Here is a 24,397-nt window from a genome sequence, read left to right on the forward strand (position 1 = left end):
TGTTCATACAATCATACTTCGTACCACTTTAAACTACTAGAATATTTCCTTTTTTTTTTTCCAATGATCAATTGTTTGGCTAGTGGATTCCAGTTTTTTATTCGAAAATTTGCATTTCAACGTGTAGTGAAAAGTTGAAACGAAATTAAGAAATATTCTAGTTCGACACTTTCAAAAATTCTTAAAATTTTGGGCAGGTTTCACATAGAAGATCTAGTTGGACGGTTTAAAATATTCTTGCCACTTTCTGTGGCGATGAAATACCTTTCTTATTTCCGTGGTATACAAAGTCAAACTGAATATTTGTGGAGACTTTGGACTTCTAGTTAAACTTTTTTAAGAGTAAAAATTTCTAAGAACTTGTACTCTGCAGTTGGAGTTTAGAAAGACTCATTTTTATTTCCATTGTGCAGATATAATGATATAAGAGAGCTCTAGATGACTCAGGTTAAACTGGATAATGATTAATGAAATAAACCATGTGAAAGTATAATCTTAATTAGTCAAGTAATGTGATATCTAAGTCTGTAATCACAATAAAGTCCACAGGCTAGGCGACTTGTATTAAGAAAATGGTACACTTTGATAAACGTAAACTGTACTGAATTATTGACTTGGGAAGTCTTCGATCTGGTGTGCTTCGTTTAAGCAATTTAAATTTGATAGAAGGATTGCTCCATCTGAACAACCGATTCCGCTGGCCTTTTGTGGGGTTCAACGCGCTTGGGACAGCCGCGTTGTTGCATTTCGATTTTAAATACAAAAGAAGGTTTAGGTGACATGCATGATCATTGCCTTGCGCTGTCGTTTTGTTTTATTGCAATGTCTATATATATTAAATCTCTAGAACTCCATACAACTTGGTTATAGGCTTTTAGCATTGTAAACCTAATCTGTTTAACCCTATTTCTGCTGTTAAATAGAACTTCAGAACGCTTCATTTCTTCTGCCAAACAAAAACCTAGAGAAAATAAGCATCGATTTCTCAACCAATTTCAGAACAAACCACACCAATCACATTAAGACCGGCCTTCCAAGTTGAAAACTCAAACGAACAACCTTCATGTCATTATTTGGTAAGAATGCAGGCCTCGACTTGTTACAATACTATTGAGTTTGAATTGTTTATAATGTCTCATAGTTTTACAGGTACATGGAAATGAGAGCAGACAAAGCGGTGGAACTTATTGACTGAATACTTGCTGATCTATCCAGGTAAAAGCTTGTTTTACTGCTTTCTTTTGAGAACTGATCACGCACAATTCAAGAATTAAAAGAAACCTAAATGCACACACTGACACGCATGCATAGGTACAGATCAGAAAGATTCTAGAGCAGGGGTAGACCAAGGGGGAAAGGCCATGTTGGGAGATTTCACTAGAAAGTCACACCTCAATCTAGTTACTTTCTATCCTAAATGATTTCAACTTGGAGCTCACACCAAGGAAATCACCCACCCAAGACTTTGGTAGTTATCACAACAAACTCAAACAAGCAAAGCCACTAATTTATCATCACCTATAGCAAACAAACAATAAATAAGGAAGTAAATGTGCAAAGAGACACAAAAATTTAGGTGGTTCTGTAAATGTTACCTAAATCCACACAAGAGCCGAGTTTCCTTTATAGCAAAGATTGGAGAGTTTACAAGAGATATCAAGAATCAAGAACAAGAGGCCTCACTCAAACCCTAACTCAATAGAGCTCCCACAATACCCAAGAAATGAATCTCTCAAAAAGTTATCTCAAAACCCTAATCTATTTCCTTTATATAGGTGTACATAGAAAAAAGGGGAGAAAATGGGCTTAGGCGAAACAAACAAAAAAATTTCGGTAGGCATGAGCGCAGGGTGCGCCCTCTTCATCAGACTGAAAAATCGTAAACGTGGCATACGGACACCGGAGCAAAGCTCGACGGTTCCAACAACCCACCAATCTCCCACTTGGAACCTTCGAGATTCTTCATGCACATCACATCTCAATTGTAACAACTCAATCCAAATCCATTTTACTAATGAAACACTTGGCTCATCCATCATGGTCTTCAAGCAAGTAGACCCACCGAAGTTGAACACAACTTCAACTTCTCAATAGGCACGGTCTTGGTCAACATATCCACTGGATTCTCATTCCCTTGGATCTTCTCAAGTGCCAAAACCTCATCCTCCAACAGAGATCGGATAAAATGATACCGGAGACCAATGTGCTTGGTCCTAGAATGAAAGGCGGAATTCTTAGCAAGATGTATAGCACTCGATCGGTATCATCGCGGTAACACACTTCTCTCTTGCTTCATCCCAAGCTCTTCCATCAATCCCTGTAACCATATCATCTCTTTGCTTGCCTCTGTAACGGCCACATACTCTGCTTCTGTGGTAGACAAAGCAACAATCTTCTGTAACTGAGAAATCCAACTCACTGCAGTTGCACATACTGTAAAGACATAACCAGTAGTGCTTTTTCTGCGATCTACTTCTCCTGCAAAATCGGCATCCATATACCCTTGCAGGTTCACAACAACCCTTCCATAACATAGGCATTTCTCTGTAGTACTTCTCAGATATCTCAATATCCACTTCACGGCTTCCCAATGTTGCTTGTCAGGATTAGACATAAATCTACTGACAGCTCCCACTGCTTGGGCTATATCCGGACGCGTGCAAACCATGGCATACATAAGACTTCCAATGGCAGAGGCGTATGGTACCTTAACCATGAAGTTTCTTTCCTCAACAGTCTTGGGAGAGTGTTCCTTGGACAACTTGAAATGGACTGCCAAAGGTGTGCAAACTGGTATCGCACTACCCATGTTAAACCTTTTCAATACCTTCTCAATATACTCAGCCTTAATCAACTCCAGAATACCTTTCTGCCTATCTCTTCTGATCCTCATCCCTAGAATCTGTTTCGCTACACCCAAGTCCTTAATAGAGAACTCACTTGCTAACTTCTCTTTCAATCTCCCAATTTCTGACATATCAGAACTCGCTACTAACATATCATCAACATATAGCAACAGGATGACGTAGCTGGAGTCGAACCTCTTGAAGTAGCAACAATGGTCAGCGTTGCACTTATAGTAGCCATTTCTTTGCATGAAGTTATCAAACTTTCTGTACCACTGCCTTGGGGATTGTTTCAAACTATACAAGCTATTTCGAGCACGTGATACCATATTCTCTTTACCCTTCTTGATGAAACCCTCTGGTTGCTGCATGTAAATTTCCTCAACTAGGTCACCATGGAGGAAGACAGTTTTAACATCCAACTGCTCAAGATACAAATCTTCCGCTGCAACAATACTCAACACTGACCGAATGGTATTCAATTTCACCACTGGGGAGAATATCTCTGTGAAGTCAATGCCTGCTTTCTGCTGAAAACCCTTGACTACTAGCCTCGTTTTGTATCTCTGGGAACCATCATGTTCCTCTTTGACTCTAAACACCCATTTGTTCTGTAGAGCCTTCTTACCCATGGGTAGTTTGGCTAACTCCCACGTGCCATTAAAGATGAGGGACTTCGTCTCATCTTGCATAGCAAGCTCCCACTTGCTTGCATCACTTGCCTCCAATGCTTCATCATAGCATTGAGGCTCACCACCATCAGTAAGTAGCAAGTAATTCACATAGGTGGAGGGTGGATATCTCGTACTCGGTACATGTGGCCTGGATGTCTTCCTCGGGGCACGAGGTAGAGATGGACTCGGTGGTGTAGTATCCTCATTATTCTCTGAGTCACTACTAATGTCATCCTCTGACTGTGGGGCTCCCACTATACCACGACTTACATCAAAGTCTTCCAACTCAACATATTCTGTGCCGCTCTCTGTACCCGATTCCTTGGTTTGTGCTTCATCTCTGTTCTTGTACATCACCTTCTCATTAAATACAACATCTCTACTATGAATGATTTTCCAATTTTGATCATCCCAAAAGCGATACCCAAAATCATCACCGCCATAGCCGATGAAGGTGAACTTTAGTGACTTAGCATCAAGCTTGCTTCTAGCTTGGTCAGTAATGTGAACATGGGACACACAACCAAACACCTTCAAATGGGAAAGGTTCACATCCTTCCCGCTCCACACTTCCTTTGGAATCTTAAAATCCAAAGGTACTGATGGTCCTCAATTGATCAGGTAAGCTGCTGTGCTAACACTTTCTGCCCAGAACTGCTTGGGCAAGCCTGCTAGTGTACGCATACACCTAGCTCTCTTTGTCAGTGTTTCTATTCATCCGCTCTGCAACCCCATTCTGCTGAGGTGTCCCTGACAAAGTCTTTTCCATCTTGATGCCATTGTCAGCACAATACATCTTAAAACCTGAATCCTCATACTCTCCACCATTGTCGGATCTCAGCTTCTTTACTTTCAAGCTTGTCTCATTCTCAACCATGGCCTTCCAAGTCTTGAACACTTCAAATACTTCTGACTTGTGTCTCAAGAAATAGACCCACACCTTCCTAGTATGGTCATCAATGAAAGTCACAAAATATGACTTTCTGCCAAGTGAAGAGACATTAGTGGCCCCGGTTTATCTGTATGAATCAACTCAAGCCTTCTAGCTTTCGGAGTCTGACCCATTCTCTGAAAACTCACCCGCTTCTGCTTTCCAAATACACAGTTCTCACACAATTTCAGTCGACTGTAACTTTGGGAGTTTACCAGAAGAGTGAAGGATTTTCATTCCTTTCTCACTCATGTGACCAAGTCTGCGGTGCCAAACATTCGGATCCTCTTTGCCATGTGCCACGGCAATCGACTCACAACCATGTGCAGTCATGTAGAGAGTACCATCTTTCTTACCATTTGCAACAACCATTGAACCCTTCGAGACCTTCCAAGTATCACCGGTGAAGACTGTAACAAATCCTTCACTTGCCAATTGCCCCACAGAAATCAAATTCTTCCTCAAATCTGGAACGTGTCTGACGTCCCTCAATAACCATGACGAGCCATTCATCTTGACATGCACGTCACCCTTGCCGACAATGTCACAAGGTTGGTCATCACCGAGAAAGACCGTTCCAAGGTCACCTTCGGTGTAGTTCTCAAGGAACTCTCGATGTGAGGTAGCATGGAAAGATGCGCCGGAATCAAGTACCCAAGACTTCTTTTTATGCTCCATCGAACATATCAAAGCATCATCTACCATCTCAACAACATTAGCTTCTTGATTCTTTTTCTTGTTCTTATTAATGTTGTTGTTGTTTCTTGGTGCCGGGCAATTGTTACTATAGTGGCCATGCTTACCACAATTGTAACATACAACTTCACTTATGTCTCGAGGATTGTGTTCAACGCTTTGTAATCAGCTTTGAGATTTCGATCTCCCCCTCCACTTTTTCTTACTACGACTCCTGTTTGAATTTCTTCCCCTACTTTCAGTGCTCAATGCCGACCCTGAAGTTGACCCCGAAGATGAAGGACAATCCTGTTTCCGGATTTCCTCGGTTAGTACCATACTAACAACGTGCTCAAACTTCAACTTGGTCATTCCCGCAGAGCCACTAATAGCCGCCATAGTTAAGCCTTCCAACTTGGAGGCAATTGTCCAAGTATCGCCAAAGCTAGCACCTCATCACTAAATATAATCTCAACCGACTCCAATTGGTCCTTAGTTTGGTTGAATTCATTTAGGTGATCCTTGAAGGAGGTCCTCTCCGACATTCTCATACTAAATAGCTTGGTGATCAAATAGAATTTGTTCGCGGCCGAGGGTTGTTCATATATCGTAGTAAGTGCCTCCATGAGAGACTTCGCCATCTTCTCGGTTTTAATATTGAAGGCTACCGACTTTGAGAGACTTAATCGGATTGTGGCCAATGCCTTTCTATCTTGCAAATCCCATTTGTCTTGTGGAATCTCATCGGGCTTCTCACATATCAATGTTTCCATCAAATCCTTTTGATAGAGTAAGTCATCGATTTGCATCTTCCAATAGTTGAAATTTGTTCCGTCAAAATTCTCTATCTTGTAGCTTTCCTTTTCGGTTGTCATGACTTCCACTTAAACCAACACAATGGTAGAGACTCTCTCAAAGGAATTTCTTCAAACACTTAGCCTTTTCTACTAAAGATGGAAACTTTTCTCACACACCTTGTTCCAATGATTCAACTGTTGCTCTGATACTACTTGTTGGGAGATTTCACTAGAAAGTCACACCTCAATCTAGTTATTTTCTATCCCAAATGATTTCAACTTGGAGCTCACACCAAGGAAATTACCCACCCAAGACTTTGGTAGTTATCACAACAAACTCAAACAAGCAAAGCCACTAATTTATCATCACCCATAGCAAGCAAACAATAAATAAGGAAGTAAATATGCAAAGAGACACAAAGATTTAGGTGGTTCTGTAAATGTTACCTACATCCACACAAGAGCCGAGTTTCCTTTATAGAAAAGATTGGAGAGTTTACAAGAGATATCAAGAATCAAGAACAAGAGGCCTCACTCAAACCCTAGCTCAATAGAGCTCCCGCAATACCCAAGAAATGAATCTCTCAAAAAGTTATCTCAAAACCCTAATCTATTTCCTTTATATAGGTGTACATAGAAAAAAGGGGAGAAAATGGGCTTGGGCCGAAACAGTGAAAAATTTCGGTAGGCATGAGCGTAGGGTGCGCACTCTTCATCAGATTGAAAAATCGTAAACGTGGCATACAGACACTGGAGCAAAGCTCGACGGTTCTAACAACCCAACAGGCCAGAGGCACACCCTGGCAAGATAGGAATTTGAAAAGCCCCAACAAAGTATGAACTTCTAAAGAACAGATTTATGGCTTTGTTACAGATCCCTCCCACGAAATTGGGAAAGAAAAAAAAAAGAGGAAATCAAAGATACAACAACAGAGTTCATATTCTCTTCAAATACATAATGCACAAGTCTTAAGCAAATCCATAGAATGCTAACTACAAAATCAGGTCTTGCCTCACTCTAAGTGTAACACCTTGATCCAGGAATGAACCTTATATAGCTGCAGAATCCTCTACAAAGTTCATTGTCGTAGAAAGTTAGAATAAAAATTCCTTTCCGTGTGAGGCCTGCCGCTACTCTGCACGACCTAGCCGTTGTCCCTTGATACCCAAAGGAAGGAGGTCCCTTTGAAAGCAGAAACTGCAGCTTGTTCTCTATTGCTCTTTCAATACACAAGATGGATTTAGGGGTGTGTTTGTTAAAATTTTACTAATGGAAAGGAAAGGAAATAAAGAAAGTGGTCCACTATGGAAATGAATGAAATGGAAAGAGTTTCAAATATGTGTCTATTTGGTAAACCGTGGAAAGGAAAGTAAAATTGAGGAAATTAAAGGAATAATCCTGTTTGTTATGCAAAAGCTGTGGAAAGGAAAAGAAAGCTGGAAACATGAATAATTCATCCATATTACTTATCATTTTTCTCCAAACTACTTGTCATTTTTCTTCAAAACTCATTGCTCTTGAAAAAATAAATAAAAAACAAATGGCATGACCTTTTTCATTTTGCAGATATATACATGAAACTTGTAAATTAAATTGAATTTAGCATATAGAACCAAAAAAAAAAAAAAAAAAAAACTCCCCTGTTTTAGGAGTATAAACACTTGCAAACTCATATAGTAGGTGCCGACTAGCAAAGTCGGTAAAACCTTTGGGTGATGATACCAGAGGTCTGGGGATCGAACCCACCCCGCCAGCATTAAAGAGTTACTGATCTCATTTAAAATAGGCTTGCCAATAAAAAAAACTAAAACTAAAACTCATATATAATATTGTCTAACAATAATAATAGAGAACTCCCTCAAACACATAAACTATTGTTGCATTCACTAAAACAATATACCATCGAAAAAAAAAAAAAAAAAAACAATAATAAAATACTACAATAATCTTGAAAACATCCAAAATAGTTAATGGATCTGAAATACTACAAAAGACTTTAACACTCCATCATAAAAAGAAAAAGAACACATGAAAACATATCCAAAGTATATCTAAAACAACCACAAAAGACTTGAGAACCCATCCAGTCAATTATCACCAAGTTTCTTTAATAACCAACTAGCACGCTTGTTGGTACTCATTTTGAGAAAAAAAACATTTTTAGGTTTTCAGCACCATCTTGTGAAAACAATTCCATAGCTGCAATCTTTTATTCTTCATCCAACACATCAATTTAATCAATGGCTAAACAAATTTGGTCCCAAGTGAGGGCTAGAACATTGTTCTTACTAGCCTCAACTGCAATCCTCTCACTCTCAATTTCAAAGAACTATGTTATCAAAGAATCAAATAATTAAAGTACTCACTATACTACAATAACTAAAAAAATTTGTTCGCACAAACATTCTTACCTTAATTGCATTTGCCCATACTGAAGCATAACTTTCTATCATCATTGTATCCAGATTCTAACCAAAACCACTATGAGAAAAAGATCTCAAATCTTTGAATGATTTAACCGCAGCCCTCTTTGTCTTGATTTGGTTTTCAACGTGCTCAATATCGATAGCAAAACCCAAATGATCTCTTATTGCCTCAGTGACAGGGAAGAATGTGATTTCTTTCTTCCATCCACCAGTTCCCCTTAAACCCTTCGCAAGATGTTCCAAGAAAACTTCTAACATGACATCATCCATAGATTGAGTCCAAACTAGTCTCCCTTTCTGATCCCGTACTAGTGCTTGTGGTGTTTGAGGTGTTGCTTGTGTTGCCATCCCTATTAAAATTATTATATGATCATAACACATATTTATTTCCACAATATAAATTATTAAAAAATATAGTACATAGGAATTGAAAAGATCCATAAAATTTAGATTTCATTGTTTTAATCAACAACATATAATCAAACCATAGCATTTGCAATTCACACTTTGCATAAATGTTAGATGCAAGTACATATTCTTACCACCCAAAAACAAATACAACATATAAATAACTAAAAAACATAAAAGTGGTCGATCACTCTCTTTGTGTTTGAAACATATGACGCTCATTCCACATGCTCTCAGTAAGGTTGGTCCTGAACAACTTCCACTCATTAATTAGTTGGCCTCAGTGCACTATAATCTTGAGCTTGGCTACCCATATCTCTAGGTTCCTCCACATCCGGTTCATCCGCCCATCCACCAACATCGATAGATCAACCTCTCGTATGAAATTATGTAGTATACAACAAGCTATGATTAAATCAACTTGTATATCCACATTGTAAAAAGGAGTTACCCTCAAATAAGTGAACTGTTTTTTCAGAAGTCCAAAAGTATGCTCGACTATATTACCCAGTAAAGAATGTCTAAAGTTAAATAACTCTTTCTCGTTCCGTGCCGCCATTTCTCCAATTTCAGATAAATGATACCTTGTTGCCCGGTACAGAACTAAGAAGCCTGGGGTAAGTGGGTAACCGACATCAACTAAGTAATATTTACCAGGTGGAACAAACAAGCTCTCCCTTGGATGGTTTAGAGCAGCTCTCAATATCCGACTATCATGAGCAGAACCCTCCCATCTGGCCAATACATATGATATTTTCATATCAAATGTACAAGCCATTAGAACGTTATGCACTAAATTCCCCTTCTGGTTGCGATAGCGTGGTTGGTTTGCTATAGTTACCATTTTTGGTATGAAAGTACCATTAATTGCACCGACACAATCCTATAAAACGAGGATATATATATATATATATATATATATATATATATATATATATATATATATATATATATATATATATATATATATATATATATATATATAATTACGACTAACTTTATACCTTTAAGACAAATGCTAGCTAGGTTTAAGAGTAAGTATTTTACTCGATTTGCCTTAAAATATCTCATGGCCCAAGGCTTCATATTACTTCCTGTTGCTGGGGAGTTCGTTTGACGTGCCTATCTTATGTATTCCCTACCAAGCCTCAATACAGATTGCAAAACTCTATGAAAATATCAGTGGATAGTTTCTTGTGACCTTATCATAGTCCAAGCAGTAGGCCCCATACGTGTATTGTGGCCTAAAATGTAAAGAAACATTGCCACTTGTTCTTTCACAGAAACCCACCTACTAGCAGTCAAACCTCTTTCTTGAAGTCGTTCACATAAGGTATTAAAACATATTCTATTCAACCGGAGTATTTTATGACAATTATTATCATCTTCTGAATACAACCTCTCTAGAGCTAGATGTCTCTCGTAGTCTCGATTTCTACGTGGCGCCTTATCAATAGGCATGTTCTCAAGCATACGTGACATTACAAAATATGCAACAATTACACAAAAGACTACAGCTATTTCGTAGTCATCCATATTCCTAAGACAGTCGTTATTGATCAACAGAGTTACAATTAATTAACAAATAAACATATAATATTACCAAGGAGTTAATATTAATACAATTGATTAACAGATAAATATTAAGAACAACATATATAATATTAACTAACATGAAAATGTCTGTCGAAATGATTGGTCTTATAAAGTTAATTAATTACTAATAATAAGAAAAAAATTGTATATTTAAAAAATATGTTTATCCCACAAAGAGAAAGACAGGAGAGGAAGAAAGTACCTAATGTAGAGTATGACGTTTGAGTGGTGTCAGAGATGAGAAGAGAAGAAGAAGGGTGTGGTGGCTTGAGCTGTCGCCTCTTTTTTTTTTTGTTGAAGTGGTTCACCATTTTTTTTTTTTTTTTTTTCCGCGATTTTTTTAGGGGTAGGGCACGACCACAAAACCATTTCCATTCCCCTAGTTTTGTTTCCATACGGAATGACCTATTCCTTTCCATGGGCAAACAAACAGCCAAAAAACTATGGAAAAGGTGGACCACACCTATTTTCCTTTCCCTTCCATAGTCTTTCCTTCAGAACAAACGCACTCTAGATTTTGCTTCAGAGCATGTCACTTGACCAAATCCTTCAGATAGCAGTTCCATTACTGTATCAGCCTAGTTCATGACCACCAAGACGACAGGTGATATGAACCGGGGCAGCATAAGGTTGGAAGGAGAGGGAGCATAGGGTCTAGGCCGCGAACCATAAAAAGGCCGCAGAATACTAAAAGGCACCGAGATCTGTGGAGCATCGGGGCCTAAAGGAATGTTGAATAAGGGAAGGAAGGGATAGGAGCACAGTAGCTGGGATGCAACATCTAGAGAGGCCGGTGGGTAAATTGTGGACGTGGGACATGAAAGGAGATCGTGGGAGAGAGAGAGAGAGCGGTTAGAGAAGATGGAGCGGTTAGAGTAGAGAGAGCGGTTAGAGGATATATAAGAGAAAGAGAGAGAGAGAGAAAAAAAAAAAAAAAAAAAAATAGAGAAGATAGAGAGGTAAGTGATTGAGGTTGTAAGACTGGAGGTTGTGATATTTGAGTATACATTTGGCGCCGTCTGTGGGGAACGAGAGGAAGGCTTATGATCAAGTGATTGATAAGAAAAGGGTATAGAATGGCAACAATAGCGAAGAAAATAAGAGGGAGACCCAAAAAAGTGAGGGCTGAGGGAGTTGGGGACGAAACTATGAGGGTGGAGATGGAAGAGATGGAAGAGGTGGAAGAGGAAGTTCAAGATGTTGCGGGGGAAGCAACCAGGCTGTTGCAGGAGGAGATAGGGAGGCTGAGAAATGAGAATAATAGTTTGAGAAAAGAAAGAGGATCCACACAGGGAGAGGAGGAGATAAGAGAGCCAGAGAATAGCGAAGTGGAAGGCCAGCATGAGGAAGCGCGTCATAGGCCAAGAGGCAATCTGGGAGAAGGCATTATAATAGAGATGGTCCAAGCGATGATTGAAAAGGACAGAGAAATGAATCGGGTGGCGGAAAGGGAAAGTCAAGGGGTGGTGAAGAAGGTGGTGGCGGGGATCAATCAGAATCCGCTGGCTGATGCAGTCTGGAATGCCGAGGTGCCCAAGAGGTTCGCGCAACCAAGATTCAAGAGATACGACGGGAAGGGTGATCCTGCAGACCACCTGCACCATTTCAGGTAGTAGATGCCGCTGTGGCAAGAGAGCAAATATGATGAACTCCGATGCATGATGTTTCCTGCCAGCTTGAAGGGTGGAGCGTCAGACTGGTACTATCGGTTGGCTTTGCAGAGTATAACCAAGTTCGAAGAGTTGGAGCAGGCATTCTTAGACCATTTTATTCACCAGAAAAGGAGGGTAGTGGATATTGCGGATCTGTTTAATGTCAAACAGAAGTCCAGCGAGATGCTTAGGGAATTCCTATGTAGATTCAAGGAGGAGATTCTGAGGGTGGAAAGTTTAGACGAGCACACCGCAGTCATCGCTTTCCAGCATGGACTGAAGCCGGAAACCAGAGTCCACGAATCTGTATCCAAAATCGAGGTCACAACTTTGCATGCGTTATATCCGAAAGTTGAGAAGTACATCCGTTATGAGGATATGTTACAGAGAAATGCTAAGGAGCCTAGGAAGGCAGATAAGTCAATACAGAGTGTAGAACAGGAGAACCGGAAAGATAGAGGTAAAGCTACAACAAGAGAGGGGGGATCTTATAGGGAAGAGTCACGTAAATCAGAGAGAGACAGAGACCAAGTTAGGAGGGAGGTCCGCGAACGAAAACCATATCGCGACGTAGAGTCTACACCGTTAAATAAACCATTGGATGAAATCTTGCCACTGATTAAAAGGATGCAGTATTACGAAGGTCCACGAAACATACCTAGGGAATTAGAAGATAAGTTGTTCTGCGCTTATCACCAGATCAGGAATCACACCACCAATGAGTGTTTCGTGTTGCGATGGTTGATCAAGAGAATGATAGAGCAAGGGTTGTTAAGGGAATTTATTAAGGAAGTACACCCAGTTGAAAGAGCACCGGCAGTGGCCAGAATCTTAGGTACAATCAATGTCATATTTAGTGGGGAGACGATGGGGAGGAATGCTCACAGGGACAAAGTAAGAAGGATTGCCAGCTTACAGCAGATAAATGAGGTTTCGTGTGTTCGGCGACCAGTACCAAGGTCCGCCATGGGAGACAAAAAGATAGAGTTCACCCCAAAGGATCTAGAAGCAGTAACCGCGCCTCACGAAGATGCATTGGTGATTACGGTAGCAGTGGGTAATTATATGGTGAAAAGGGTTTTGATAGACTGTGGGAGTTCGGTGGATTTGTTGTTTAGGGTGGTGATGGAGGAAATGTGCATCGAAAAGAGACAGATGAATCCCCCAAGGACTAATTTGTTTGGATTCAATGGCAGCATGACCGAGCCCATTAGAGAGTTACTGTTACCCGTAATTGCGGGACCGGTGACTGTGTTTACTTGTTTCATGATAGTGGATCCATGAAATGCAATCTTAGGAAGAAGATGGATCCATGAAATGAAAGCAATTCCATCCACGTACTATCAAGTGATCCGCTTTCCGACCAATGGGGGAACATATGAGATAAGAGGGGACCAGGTCGCAGCTCAAAACATTCACCAGGTGGTGGTTAGAGAATTGATCCACGCACCAGAGAAGGGAATGCAAGGGGAGGGCAAGTCCCCGACATAGCAATTACAGTCCGTGATGTCTAAGGAAGAGGGGTCTGTGGGGGGAAAGACACTAGATGAGAGTGAGACTGTGAATCTGGGTGAGGGGGAAGAAGAGAAACTGGTGTCTGTTGGGGCTGAGTTGCTAGAGGGTTGGAAGGTAAGGCGAAGTTAGTTGCTTTGTTAACAGAGAACAACAATGTTTTTGCTTGGTCTATTGAGGATTTGATTGGACTGGATCCAGAGTTTGCATGTCACAGGTTGCACATGCGAGAAGGTGCCAAACCCGTTAGGCAAAAAATGAGAGGAGTAAGACCGCAGTATGCAGAAGGAATAAGAGAGGAGGTGCAGAGGTTGGAAGCCGCCGGAATAATTCGCGAGTGTCAGTTTACCGAATGGCTTTCAAACATTGTCGCGGTTCCCAAGAAAAATGGGAAGGTAAGGATGTGTGTCGATTACATAGATGTCAACTAGCAGTGCCTGAAGGATTGTTACCCAATGCCGCAGATAGATGAACTGGTAGACCGAACGGCCGAGTTTAAGTTTTTCTCCTTCATGGACACCTCGATGGGGGTATAATGAGGTGGTAATGTACGGACCGGACCAGGAGAAGACCACATTCATAATAGAGGGAGGAGTGTACTGTTATACCCGAATGCCTTTCGGACTTAAGAACACAGGGGCAACTTTTCCAAGGATAGGGGAGAAAATGTTTGAATGCAAAATCAGGAGGAGTATGGAAATATACATAGATGATATGGTAGAGAAGAGCATGACTGAAGAGGAGCATCTGGAGGGATTGAGGGAAACCTTCGCTATACTGCGGAAATATAAGCTGAGGTTGAACCCTGAGAAGTGCACATTTGGGGTGACATCTGGAAAGTTTTTGGGATATATCGTCACATACCGCGGCATCGAAGCTAACCCGAACCAGATCAGGGTGTTGGTGGAAATGCAGTCACCACAAAACGTGAAGGAGGTTCAGAGGTTAGCGGGGAGAATCGCGGCACTTAACCGGTTCATTTCCAAGTCATCGGACAAGTGTGGACCGTTATACCTACTCTTAAGGAAGACAACTGACTTTCAGTGAACCGATGCATGCGAACGAGCTTTCCAAGAGTTGAAGGTTTATTTAGGAAAGGCTCCTATCTTGTCGCGACTAGGGCAAGGGGCAAAGTTGTACTTATACTTGGGGGTGTCAGAATATGCAATTAGTTATGTGTTGATAAGAGTGGTGGACAAGGCAGAGAGGCAGGTGTACTTCCAGAGTAAAACAATGTTAGATGCAGAAACCAAATATAGCAGGATCGAGAAGTTTGCGTTGGCCTTGGTGTTTTCAGCATTGAAATTGAAGCCTTACTTCGATGCTCACTCTGTGGTCGTGGCAACCAACTTGCCTCTCAAACAAGCGTTGAAGGCTGACAAATCAGGGAGAATGTTGAAATGGGTAGTGGTGTTGAGTGCATATGACATTAAGTATCAAATCTGGACAGCGGAAAAAGCACAAGCTATGGCAGAGTTTTTGGCAGAGTTCCCCGCCGAAGACCCAACTTGGGGGGAAGAGCTAATCATGGAGTGGGAGGGAGAGGTCAGCCAGGATTTGTTAGACCCTTGGGACATGAGGAATGGATGGAGGGTATTCGCAGATGGGTCCGCGACTAACACTGGGAACGGAATTGGAGTGGTATTAGTTACCCCAGAGAATAATCGCCTTGAATTGTCGATGAAGTTGGGTTTTGTGGCTTCTAACAACGAATCAGAGTATGAAGCGGTGATAGCTGGGCTAGAATTAGCCGCGGACCTTGGTGTGAGAGAGCTGACAGTGTATTCCGATTCCAACTTGGTGATTTGTCAGATGAATGGAGAATTCGTTGCTCGATGCCCCAGGATGGCGAAGTACTTGGAGGTATTATAGAGAAAGGTGAGTAAGTTTGGTAAGATCTGATGCACTCATTTAAGACGCGGCAAAAATAGACATGCTGACGCATTAGTGTATGTAGCCGTGGTACTTCCTGGGTCTGAGGGTAGATCAATTGAGGTCAGGGTGTTGAGCAAGCCAAGTACCTCCGAGAATGTAGAGGTGAGGGTGACCACGGAGGAAGAGCCAGGATGGATAGAACCCATAAAGAATTTCTTGTTGGGGATAGAGATTGAGGATAAACAAGAAAGAAGGAGAATGGAACAGGTATCCCAAAGATACACTTTAATGGATGGAGACCTGTACAGACGGAACGTCAGCGGATCGTTATTGAGATGTTTAGGGTCGCGGCAGGCGTAAGAGGTCTTGGGAGAGGTTCATGAGGGGGACTGTGGGAGCCATTAGGCAGGAAGAACGACTGCGCATCGGGTGTTGTCCTAGGGGTACTTCTGGCCACACATGAAAAGAGAAGCAACCGAGTATGCCAAGAGATGCGAGAAATGCCAAAGATTTACACCACTGATACATGCACTAGCTGAGCCTTTGCATAAGGTGTGTAGTCCTTGGCCGTTCGCAATGTGGGCACTGGATATTGTAGGACCGCTACTGATGGCCAGTGGTAAACGAAGGTATCTGCTAGTAGCGACTGATTATTTTACCAAGTGGGTAGAGGGTGTGGCGCTCCAACAGATCAAGGAGGAATAGGTGAAGAAATTCCTGTGGGAAAATATAATATGCCGGTTCGGGTTGCCACATACCATAATTGCCGATAATGGGACTCAGTTTACAGGTGGGAAGGTGCGAGATTTCCTCCAGGCATTCAAAGTAAAACAAGGATTCGCGGCTCCTTATAACCCAGAAGGGAATGGGCATGCAGAATCCTCCAACAAGACAATTATGGATAATTTGAAGAAAAAATTGGAGGATAAAAAGGGGTCTTGGGCGGACAAGTTAAATCATGTGCTGTGGGCATATCGAACCACGCCACGAACATCCACTCATGAGTCACCGTTTGCCATGGCGTATGGGGTAGAAGCAGTGATTCCAGTAGAGATGGTGGCGGCCACAACCCGAACAAGAGCGGTGGAAGACGGGGTCAATGAGATTATATTGGCCGCAGATTTGAACCTCACGGAGGAGATGAGAGACACAGCACGCATCCGACTGGAGGAATATAATAGGAGATTGCAAAGACAGTATGACAAGAGAGTCAAGCCGTGACAGTTTTAGGTGGGGGATCGCGTTCTGAGGCGAGTGACACCGGCAACCAGAAAGGAGGTGGGCGGAAAATTAGGGCCTAACTGGGAGGGGCCCTATACTGTGGTAGAAAAAGGGAGTGCAGGAACCTATCGGCTGCAGACACCACAGGGAAAAGACATCGCGAGGCCTTGGAACATCAAAATGTTGAAAAGTTTCCATGAGTGACAATATGTACAATGTTTGAATCAATGACAGAGGCAGCAGCTTCTTGTGATGTAGTGACATTTTATGATGATGTTTATGTTACATAATTTATCAATGAATAGAGTACCACTGTGTCTACATGTTGAATTGCATTGTTAACTGCAAGTGTGCAGAGAAATTGACCAAGGACGAGGAGGTCCAAATCTAACTTGGGGGCAAACTGAGCCGCTCCCATACAGCTTCATGGATGGATAGCCTAGCGGGAAGCCCTTCACGGACAACGAGGTCCAAATCCAACTTGGGGGCAAACTGAGCTGCACTCAATCGGGAGCACATCGAGAGATAGCGGGTGAGCCCTTCATGGGACAACGAGGTCCGAATCCAACTTGGGGGCAAACTGAGCTGCCCTCAATTAGGAGTACATTAGAGATAGCGGGGTGAGGCCCCTCTGCGGACGACGAGGTCCGGAACTAAAGTAAGGGCAAACTGAGCTGCCCCAAGTAGAAACCAAAGTAGGGGCAAACTGAGCTGCCCCCAAGTATCTTCGTGATCAAGAGTTTAAGATAGGGTAATTGCAGTGAGGGGTGAAAACGGTTATGCAATATGGTAAAACACCTTGCCAAGGAGATAACAAACTACAGGGAACCAAATGGTTAAAATAGCAAAACATAAGTGATAGCTCGCTGAGATCACCCAGAAATACGGGACATAGAGTATGCATACAAAATGTTTGAGAGTAAAATATGGCCCAACTAAATACACAAAAAGAGATCTCCAAACTACTGCTCATCAGTCGCATCCTACGAATTAGGATCCTCAGCTATTTCTTTTTTAGGAGAGCCCTCAGATATTACCACCACCGTGTCATCGGCCTCTGAGACAACATTGAGATCTCCTTCAGGTGGCGGCGAGGAGGCAGCAAAAGGACCAACAACAGGAATAGGGGCGGAGGAGGGCAAGGGGAGGAGTCTCCCAGTAGTGGTGAGATCTCCAAGCTGACGTTGTAATTCTCTGGCTATCTTCTTTTCAGCCAATTCATGGAAACGATCAGATGCAACCTTCAACGATTGCTCAAGTTGGGCTTTGGCTGCCTCCTCGTGGGCTGCTTTCTCGCCCTCCATCTTGGCCTGTAGCTCAGATAGTTGTTGGCGGAAAGTCTCCTCCGCGATCTGGTGCAGCTTGTGGGATTTGAGAGCTGGGAGATGTGCATCATCGCAGTCTTTCTCCAGATGCGCATATCGCGCTTTCCAGACTTTAGGCCCATTAATCTCCTGTTTTACCACCTCTAGGGTGTCCAGGGTGTTCGTTAGAACGCGGATGACGTAGCCTACATCCAAGCTTAGCTGAACACAAATGAGCTGTTAAGTATGTTATCTACAAAAAAACACCAAGGTAATAGGGGACAGAGGCATACCTTCTCCCAGCCGGTGTAGATGGCAACGCTGTGGGCAGCAAATGTCCCAGAGTTGCCGTAGGCTTGGTCACGGGGAAGATGGGGACTAAAGAATAGGGTGGCAGTCACCGCAGCGTTGTCCAGAGCTGAGTCTCGGGTGGTGACCACACGATCCCTAGCCCTGAAGTCAGGACGCCAGACTTCAGTTCCAACTGGGACAGGTTCCTTGCCTGGGTGACGCGTAGAAGCCACGGGTCGCGGTAATATTGGTGCTGGGGTAGAAGGGGTAGCGGAAGTTCCCATGGTTTTGCATCTCTTAGCTGGCGGGCTCTTTGCCCATAATCAGTGTTTCCCTCTTCTTCATCATTGTCCCACAGTTTCAGCTTGGTGGCATCCATATCTGGGGGTTGTAGAGGAGAACCAGCAGCTTCAAAATCGTCCTCCCAATCGGCGAGGGAAGAGTAAGGGGCCGGGGCACCGTGGGTGCTGCTCGGAAAGGTCTCAGCGGTGTGAGGAGGTGGTTGAGTGGCCGCAACCCTTTTGGCAGCAGCTTGGGAGTGAGAAATCTTCTTGGTATAGCCCCTCCTCTTGGCCTTGGGGGGGAGTGGGGAAGCTTTGGGCAACCTTTTCTTGGGAGGAGGCAGACGGTAGAAGGGGACCCTGGTACTTGCCAAAATCCTTAAGAGACGGATCCAGAAGAAGAGGTGTGCCTTTCTCCGGGTCGATGCCTAGAACGTCACATTGATCACTACCTAGGTCGCAGAGTTTCTAGAAGATGGCTAAAGAGACATCGGATTATAGCTAGGAGTGCGAGTCTGGTCTCCAACCTGTGCCCAAGAAAATAACATGGCATTAGCGGTGAGAATGTGTAGAAGAAACATAGGCGGTCTGACTACACTTACCGCTCGGGAGAAAATGTAAATGTCTTAGAGAGACTTCAGTAGGTATGTCAGTGGACAGGAAGCTCCCAGACACATACATCGGATAGTGGTGCCACACTTTGTCGGAAGAAGTGATGTTGAGAATAAAGGACTTCTTCCGCGGACGGCTACAGAATGATTGGTAGCCTATATTCCCGAATTTGGTACTCTTCTTTATGTAATAGTGGGCGATCATGTCACAGAGTTGGATTTTGGGAGAGTTGGTTTTGTTATAGAAGTTAGTGGTATACATAACACGCCAGAAATTGCCAATACCCTGACATGGTGGAATGTTGAAATGGTTGCAAACTTCTAAGTCTAATAAGGACAAGGGAAAATGCAGACTGGTCACTATCTGACCTACCGTAACGACAAGAGTTCCCAGTCGAGGTTTGACCAGGTGAGGGAAGTGAGTAACCCCAGACACATGTTCTAATACCACATCGTTCGGGATATCATAAGCTGCTTTGACCGCAGCTAGATTGGGTCGGCGATAGTGTGAAGGAGGGCGGAGGGAGTTTAAATGATCTCCCAGAGGTGGAGGGGACAGGGGTAGGGCCATTCGAGTCTGAGGCCGCGGACTCAAACTTATCAACAATAGGGCTACTGGACTTAGAGGAAGGGGACCTAGATCTGAGGGATCTGGTAGCAGATGAGCTTGCCAACTCAGAAGCCGACATGGTGCAAACAGTACGAATCGTGAAAATGGAAAGAGGAAAGATCCAAATGGCATAGGTAAGAAGAATCCAAGGGTTACCAGTGGACAACAAAGCAAAAATGTATAGTAAAGATGTGAAAGAGAGAAGGGAGGAAACAAACCTTGTTCACGAAGCAACAGTGGGCAAAGAGAAGGTAGGGTTGCAAGCTGGTGCGAGAGCAGTGGAGATATCACCGGAAGGAAGGAGAGGAGTGGGAAAAGAAAAGATGATTGAACGAAAAAGAACAAAGGAAGAGTGTAGGTTAAAAGGAGAGAGGTGAATTGAGAAAATGGAATGGGTTAGGAAGAAAAGGAAGGGTTTAAACTGGGTTCGAAGCGCTAGGGATACCAAGGTAATTTCCTTGGTGCGAAAGACGAGGAATCAGAATGAGGGACCAACGGGTGGGAGACACGTGGAGGGGTAAAGAACGAGGCGTCAATTTCTACAGGCCATCATGAGCTATAGGAGCATGCGGGGCACGCGATGCGTGTAGGGCACGCAAACAGAGTTGGGGTGACACATGGCAGGTAGAAGAGGACATGCGCTGGCATGGAAAGGATACAATACTCAGCACAGCGGATTCAGTTGACAGAGGGTATCTCGGCCCCCGAACCAAGGGTCTGAGGACCGAGAGGGGGCATCTATATCAACCTAGTTCATGACCACCAAGATGACAGGTGATATGAACCGGGGCAGCATAAGGTTGGAAGGAGAGGGAGCATAGGGTAGTCCACGAACCATAAAAAGGCCGCGGAATACTGAAAGGCACCGAGATCTGTGGAGCATCGGGGCCTAAAGGAATGCTGAATAAGGGAAGGAAGGGACAGGAGCACATAGCTGGGATGCAGCATCTAGAGAGACCGGTGGGTAAATTGCGGACGTGGGACATGAAAGGAGATCGTGGGAGAGAGAGAGAGCGGTTAGAGAAGATGGAGCGGTTAGAGTAGAGAGAGCGGTTAGAGGATATATAAGAGAAAAAAAGAGAGAGAGAGAAAGAGAAAAAAAGAAAAGAGAGAAGATAGAGAGGTAAGTGATTGAGGTTGCAAGACTGGAGGTTGTGATATTTGAGTATACAATTACTTCAAGAGAACTGTTTCTACATGTAAGTCCAACACCCCTTTACTTGGAATAATTATCCCAAGAAGTGATCCATCGAGCAGTATTAATTTAAATCTCTTAAGTCTTTGATAAGAAGAGGTTTATGCTTAAGTCTTTGCAAAACTATAAAGTTAGTTGACATGACTCTAGAAAATAACCAACAAGAGATGGCTATACACTTAAGCAGTTACTTATTTATTGGATGACTTGTTGTGAAGTAGGTGCTGAAGCTATTAATATATATTGGATGACCTGTTGGCCGAAAATTGAGCAAAAAGATTTCTCTTTAATATATGTTTTCTGTTCGTTCTTTAATTTATTTGAAAGAAAAATTCTACTAACTTTTTTCCGTTTTCTCAGACGTGCTCAAGTCATTGTTGTCACTCTTTCTTCCATCTTCTACTTGGCCGCGGTTGAACAACTATTCATTACAATATTGTATAAACGTGTGATAATGGAGAATCCTAGTAGACTTGAAGAAAACTTGGAAGCTTTATCAGCAGATATGGCCGGTCTTAAAGATCTAAGAGGCAAAGTGGCAAGAAGAGGGGCACAGGAGATGGAGAAGTGGCTGAAAATGTAGATGACAAAGGACAAGAGGTAGATGAACTACAAAATAAGTTAAATGAAATTAAAGTAGGATGTCTTTCAAATAATTTTAATGCAAGGTACAAGCTTAACAAGAAAGTGATTGAAAGTCTAAAAGTTTTGAAAATTTTGAAAGAAGAAGGCAATGAGAACTCAAAATCAATTCAAATGATACTAAGTAAACTAGCAAGAGCCAACCTACAACGATTTTCACATGGGCAACTTAGGAGCATTACATTAAATTTCTCTAGTCAAGTAGGCTCTGGTGCGTATGGAGATGTCTACAAAGGTCAATTACCTAATGGTGTGGCAGTAGCTGTCAAGGTATTGAAAGAGAACATGCAGGATGTCATGGAAAAGACATTTATGGCTGAAATGAGCACAATTGGCAAAACATACCATCGAAACTTGGTTAGACTCTATGGGTTTTGCTTTGATGCCAACATGAAAGCACTACTTTATGAGTACATGGAGAATGGATCATTGGATATGGTTTTATATGAGAACCATCTTAACATAGAGTGGGAGAAGTTGTATGGTATCGCAATTGAGACAGGAAAAGGGCTTTCTTATTTGCATGAGACTTGTCCTATGCCAATAATTCATTATGATGTAAAGGCTGGTAATGTGCTCCTTGACTCGAATCTTTCTCCCAAGGTTGTAGATTTTGGATTGGCTAAACTCTCTAATAGGGATTTGAGTCATGTCACTCTGACAGGAGTTAGGAACTCCTGGTTATGCTGCCCCAGAGGTGTGGATACCAATCATACCATCATGGCCAGTAACTTATAAATGTGATATTTACAGTTACGGCATGATGTTATTTAAAATTTTGGGAAGGAGGAGAAATTTGAATAGGCAGAGCCAATAGTGGTTTCCTGGACATGTTTGGGAGATGTTTGAGAAAGGACAACTAGACAAAGTTATGGAGAACTGTGGCATTGAGGAGAATGACAGGAAAAAAGCAAAAATACTGTCTCTGGTTGCATTATGGTGTGCTCAACACATGCCCGAAGATAGACCGCCTATGAGTACTGTGGTCAAGATTCTCGAGGGGGAAACACAACCTCCACCTCCTCCTAATCCGTTTCCTAATAACATAAACAAGAGAGGTGGTTTCCAAAAAAGCAGACCGGCTGTTTCATGGCCACATTCAATAGCCTCTCCTGCCTCTAATGAACGGTATGCTCTCTTGCAGTTAGTTTTTCTTATTTGGAATTACACTTGGTTGGAATCTTGGTCATCAAGAATATATGTTTGCAAAAAATGGAGTCCTACGACTGTGACCTAGAGTATTCTATTCCAATCTATCCACCATGAAAACTTCTAGCACTATGTATTTAAGGTGAAATAAATCCCATTTATGTTATTTTTGAAGTCAGAGTTTATGAACTAAATAAAATGGAAATACACATTGGTAGATCCGTAGATACATGAGTTACTAAAATGATCGAATTTTTAGCACTGTATATGTTTGTAAGTCTTTTTATAAAGGGATGTGATCTTGGGACAAAAATTTGACAGATAGACAAACTCGTGATGAACACTTAAAATTTTTAAATGATGCTAATTTTTTGTGGCGATGATCTCCTAACTATATTAAATATCTCCACAAAAAATAACTCCAGTATTTAACAAAGTGAAAAATCGTGCACCTTTAATTTCACCGTGAGTTCTAAAAATCATCAGTGTGATGTTAATAACAACGTAAAAACAACAATAGAAGTTGTATTTTCAAGAAGGGTGAACTAGTGTTACCCCCACTAGATAAACCAATTAGGATTTCCCCCCACTAGATGGAAAATTAGGGTCTCCCCCATACACACAAAAAAAATTTCGGTCAATTCAATTTGACTTTTTTTTGTGTGTATTTAGGGAGGAGACCCTAATTTTCCATCTAGTGGGGGTGAGGGGAATCCTAATTGGCTCATCTAGGGGGTAATATTGGTTAACCCTTTCAAGAAAGCAATAAATAGCTTCAACCTTTTCTCCTACAGAGTTTTTTCTATATGATATCCAATTAATTACTAAGTTTGCTTATACAAAAACTAACCGTGAAGAAGTCTCTAGTGATGAAACAAAAACAGATGGCGTCGACTCGTCTGGGCGCCCTATCCTATCAAAGCTTCATCAGGGTAAGCAGAGGACTTCCATGAATGATATTTCTCATGTTGGATCTTCTCTTGCCAATGAGTTTCCAAACAATCTTATTCAGAATATATCATCAAAGGCAAGACTGACCGAGGACAATGGCCGAACTGGCTTGTGCATCGATATGCAGAACTACAATTCTTACTTTCAGCCAAAGTTTGGGAAGTTGAACAATAGTAGGTATATGCAAGGTCCTATATATAGCCTATCAAAATTTGTTGAATCTAAAGACCGACACAAATGCGTTGCGACCTGCTGATTCCAGAAATGCTTTAGAACATAATATTCAGCAGGATTATCTCTGATATGATTGTTAAAAATGATATCATGAATCGAAGTGTATTTATGTAAAACTGATGAGAAGCACAATACAATCAAGGGAGAATTCAGAAAATTAAAAATCTAATTATATGACACATTGACTTGGTTTAGAAAAATTCTTTCTTCTTACTCATAAATAATGTATTTGATGCTTTTAGGATGGAGAAAAATCCTCTTATTAAGAGTGTTGTTTCCGCCCGCTATCAAAAATTCTATATGAACAAACAATTGTGAACAAACTGACGTGGCAGTGCAACATTCATGTTGCAGTGGGAGTTGACAGTGCAACAGTCATGTTGCAGTGCTATTTGATAGGGCAACATGACTTGAACAAATTGACGTGGTAGTACAACATTCATGTCGCAGTGGGAGTTGACAATGCGATATGATAGTGTAACACCCATGTTGCAGAGGTAAATAGTAGGATTTGA

At 42.1% G+C, this 24,397-nt stretch overlaps 2 protein-coding genes and 1 pseudogene across 3 annotated transcripts; all 3 read left to right on the forward strand.

The window, feature by feature from the left end:
- Positions 1 to 468: 468 nt before the first annotated feature.
- On the forward strand, positions 469 to 23,232 carry LOC147488722 (LEAF RUST 10 DISEASE-RESISTANCE LOCUS RECEPTOR-LIKE PROTEIN KINASE-like 2.4; annotated as a pseudogene). The gene is made up of 3 exons (XR_015201852.1): positions 469 to 1,076; positions 1,150 to 1,215; positions 21,267 to 23,232. The product of XR_015201852.1 is annotated as an LEAF RUST 10 DISEASE-RESISTANCE LOCUS RECEPTOR-LIKE PROTEIN KINASE-like 2.4 (transcript).
- LOC147488723 (uncharacterized) lies at positions 11,971 to 13,290 on the forward strand. The gene has a single exon (XM_086574470.1). The coding sequence runs from the start codon at positions 11,971 to 11,973 to the stop codon at positions 13,288 to 13,290; it is 1,320 nt and encodes a 439-aa protein (XP_086430596.1).
- LOC147488724 (uncharacterized) lies at positions 14,752 to 15,390 on the forward strand. The gene has a single exon (XM_086574471.1). The coding sequence runs from the start codon at positions 14,752 to 14,754 to the stop codon at positions 15,388 to 15,390; it is 639 nt and encodes a 212-aa protein (XP_086430597.1).
- Positions 23,233 to 24,397: the final 1,165 nt, after the last annotated feature.

Source organism: Coptis chinensis, chromosome 7 (assembly GCF_015680905.1).
Source record: "Coptis chinensis isolate HL-2020 chromosome 7, ASM1568090v1, whole genome shotgun sequence".
In the NCBI taxonomy this organism is placed as follows: Eukaryota; Viridiplantae; Streptophyta; class Magnoliopsida; order Ranunculales; family Ranunculaceae; genus Coptis; species Coptis chinensis.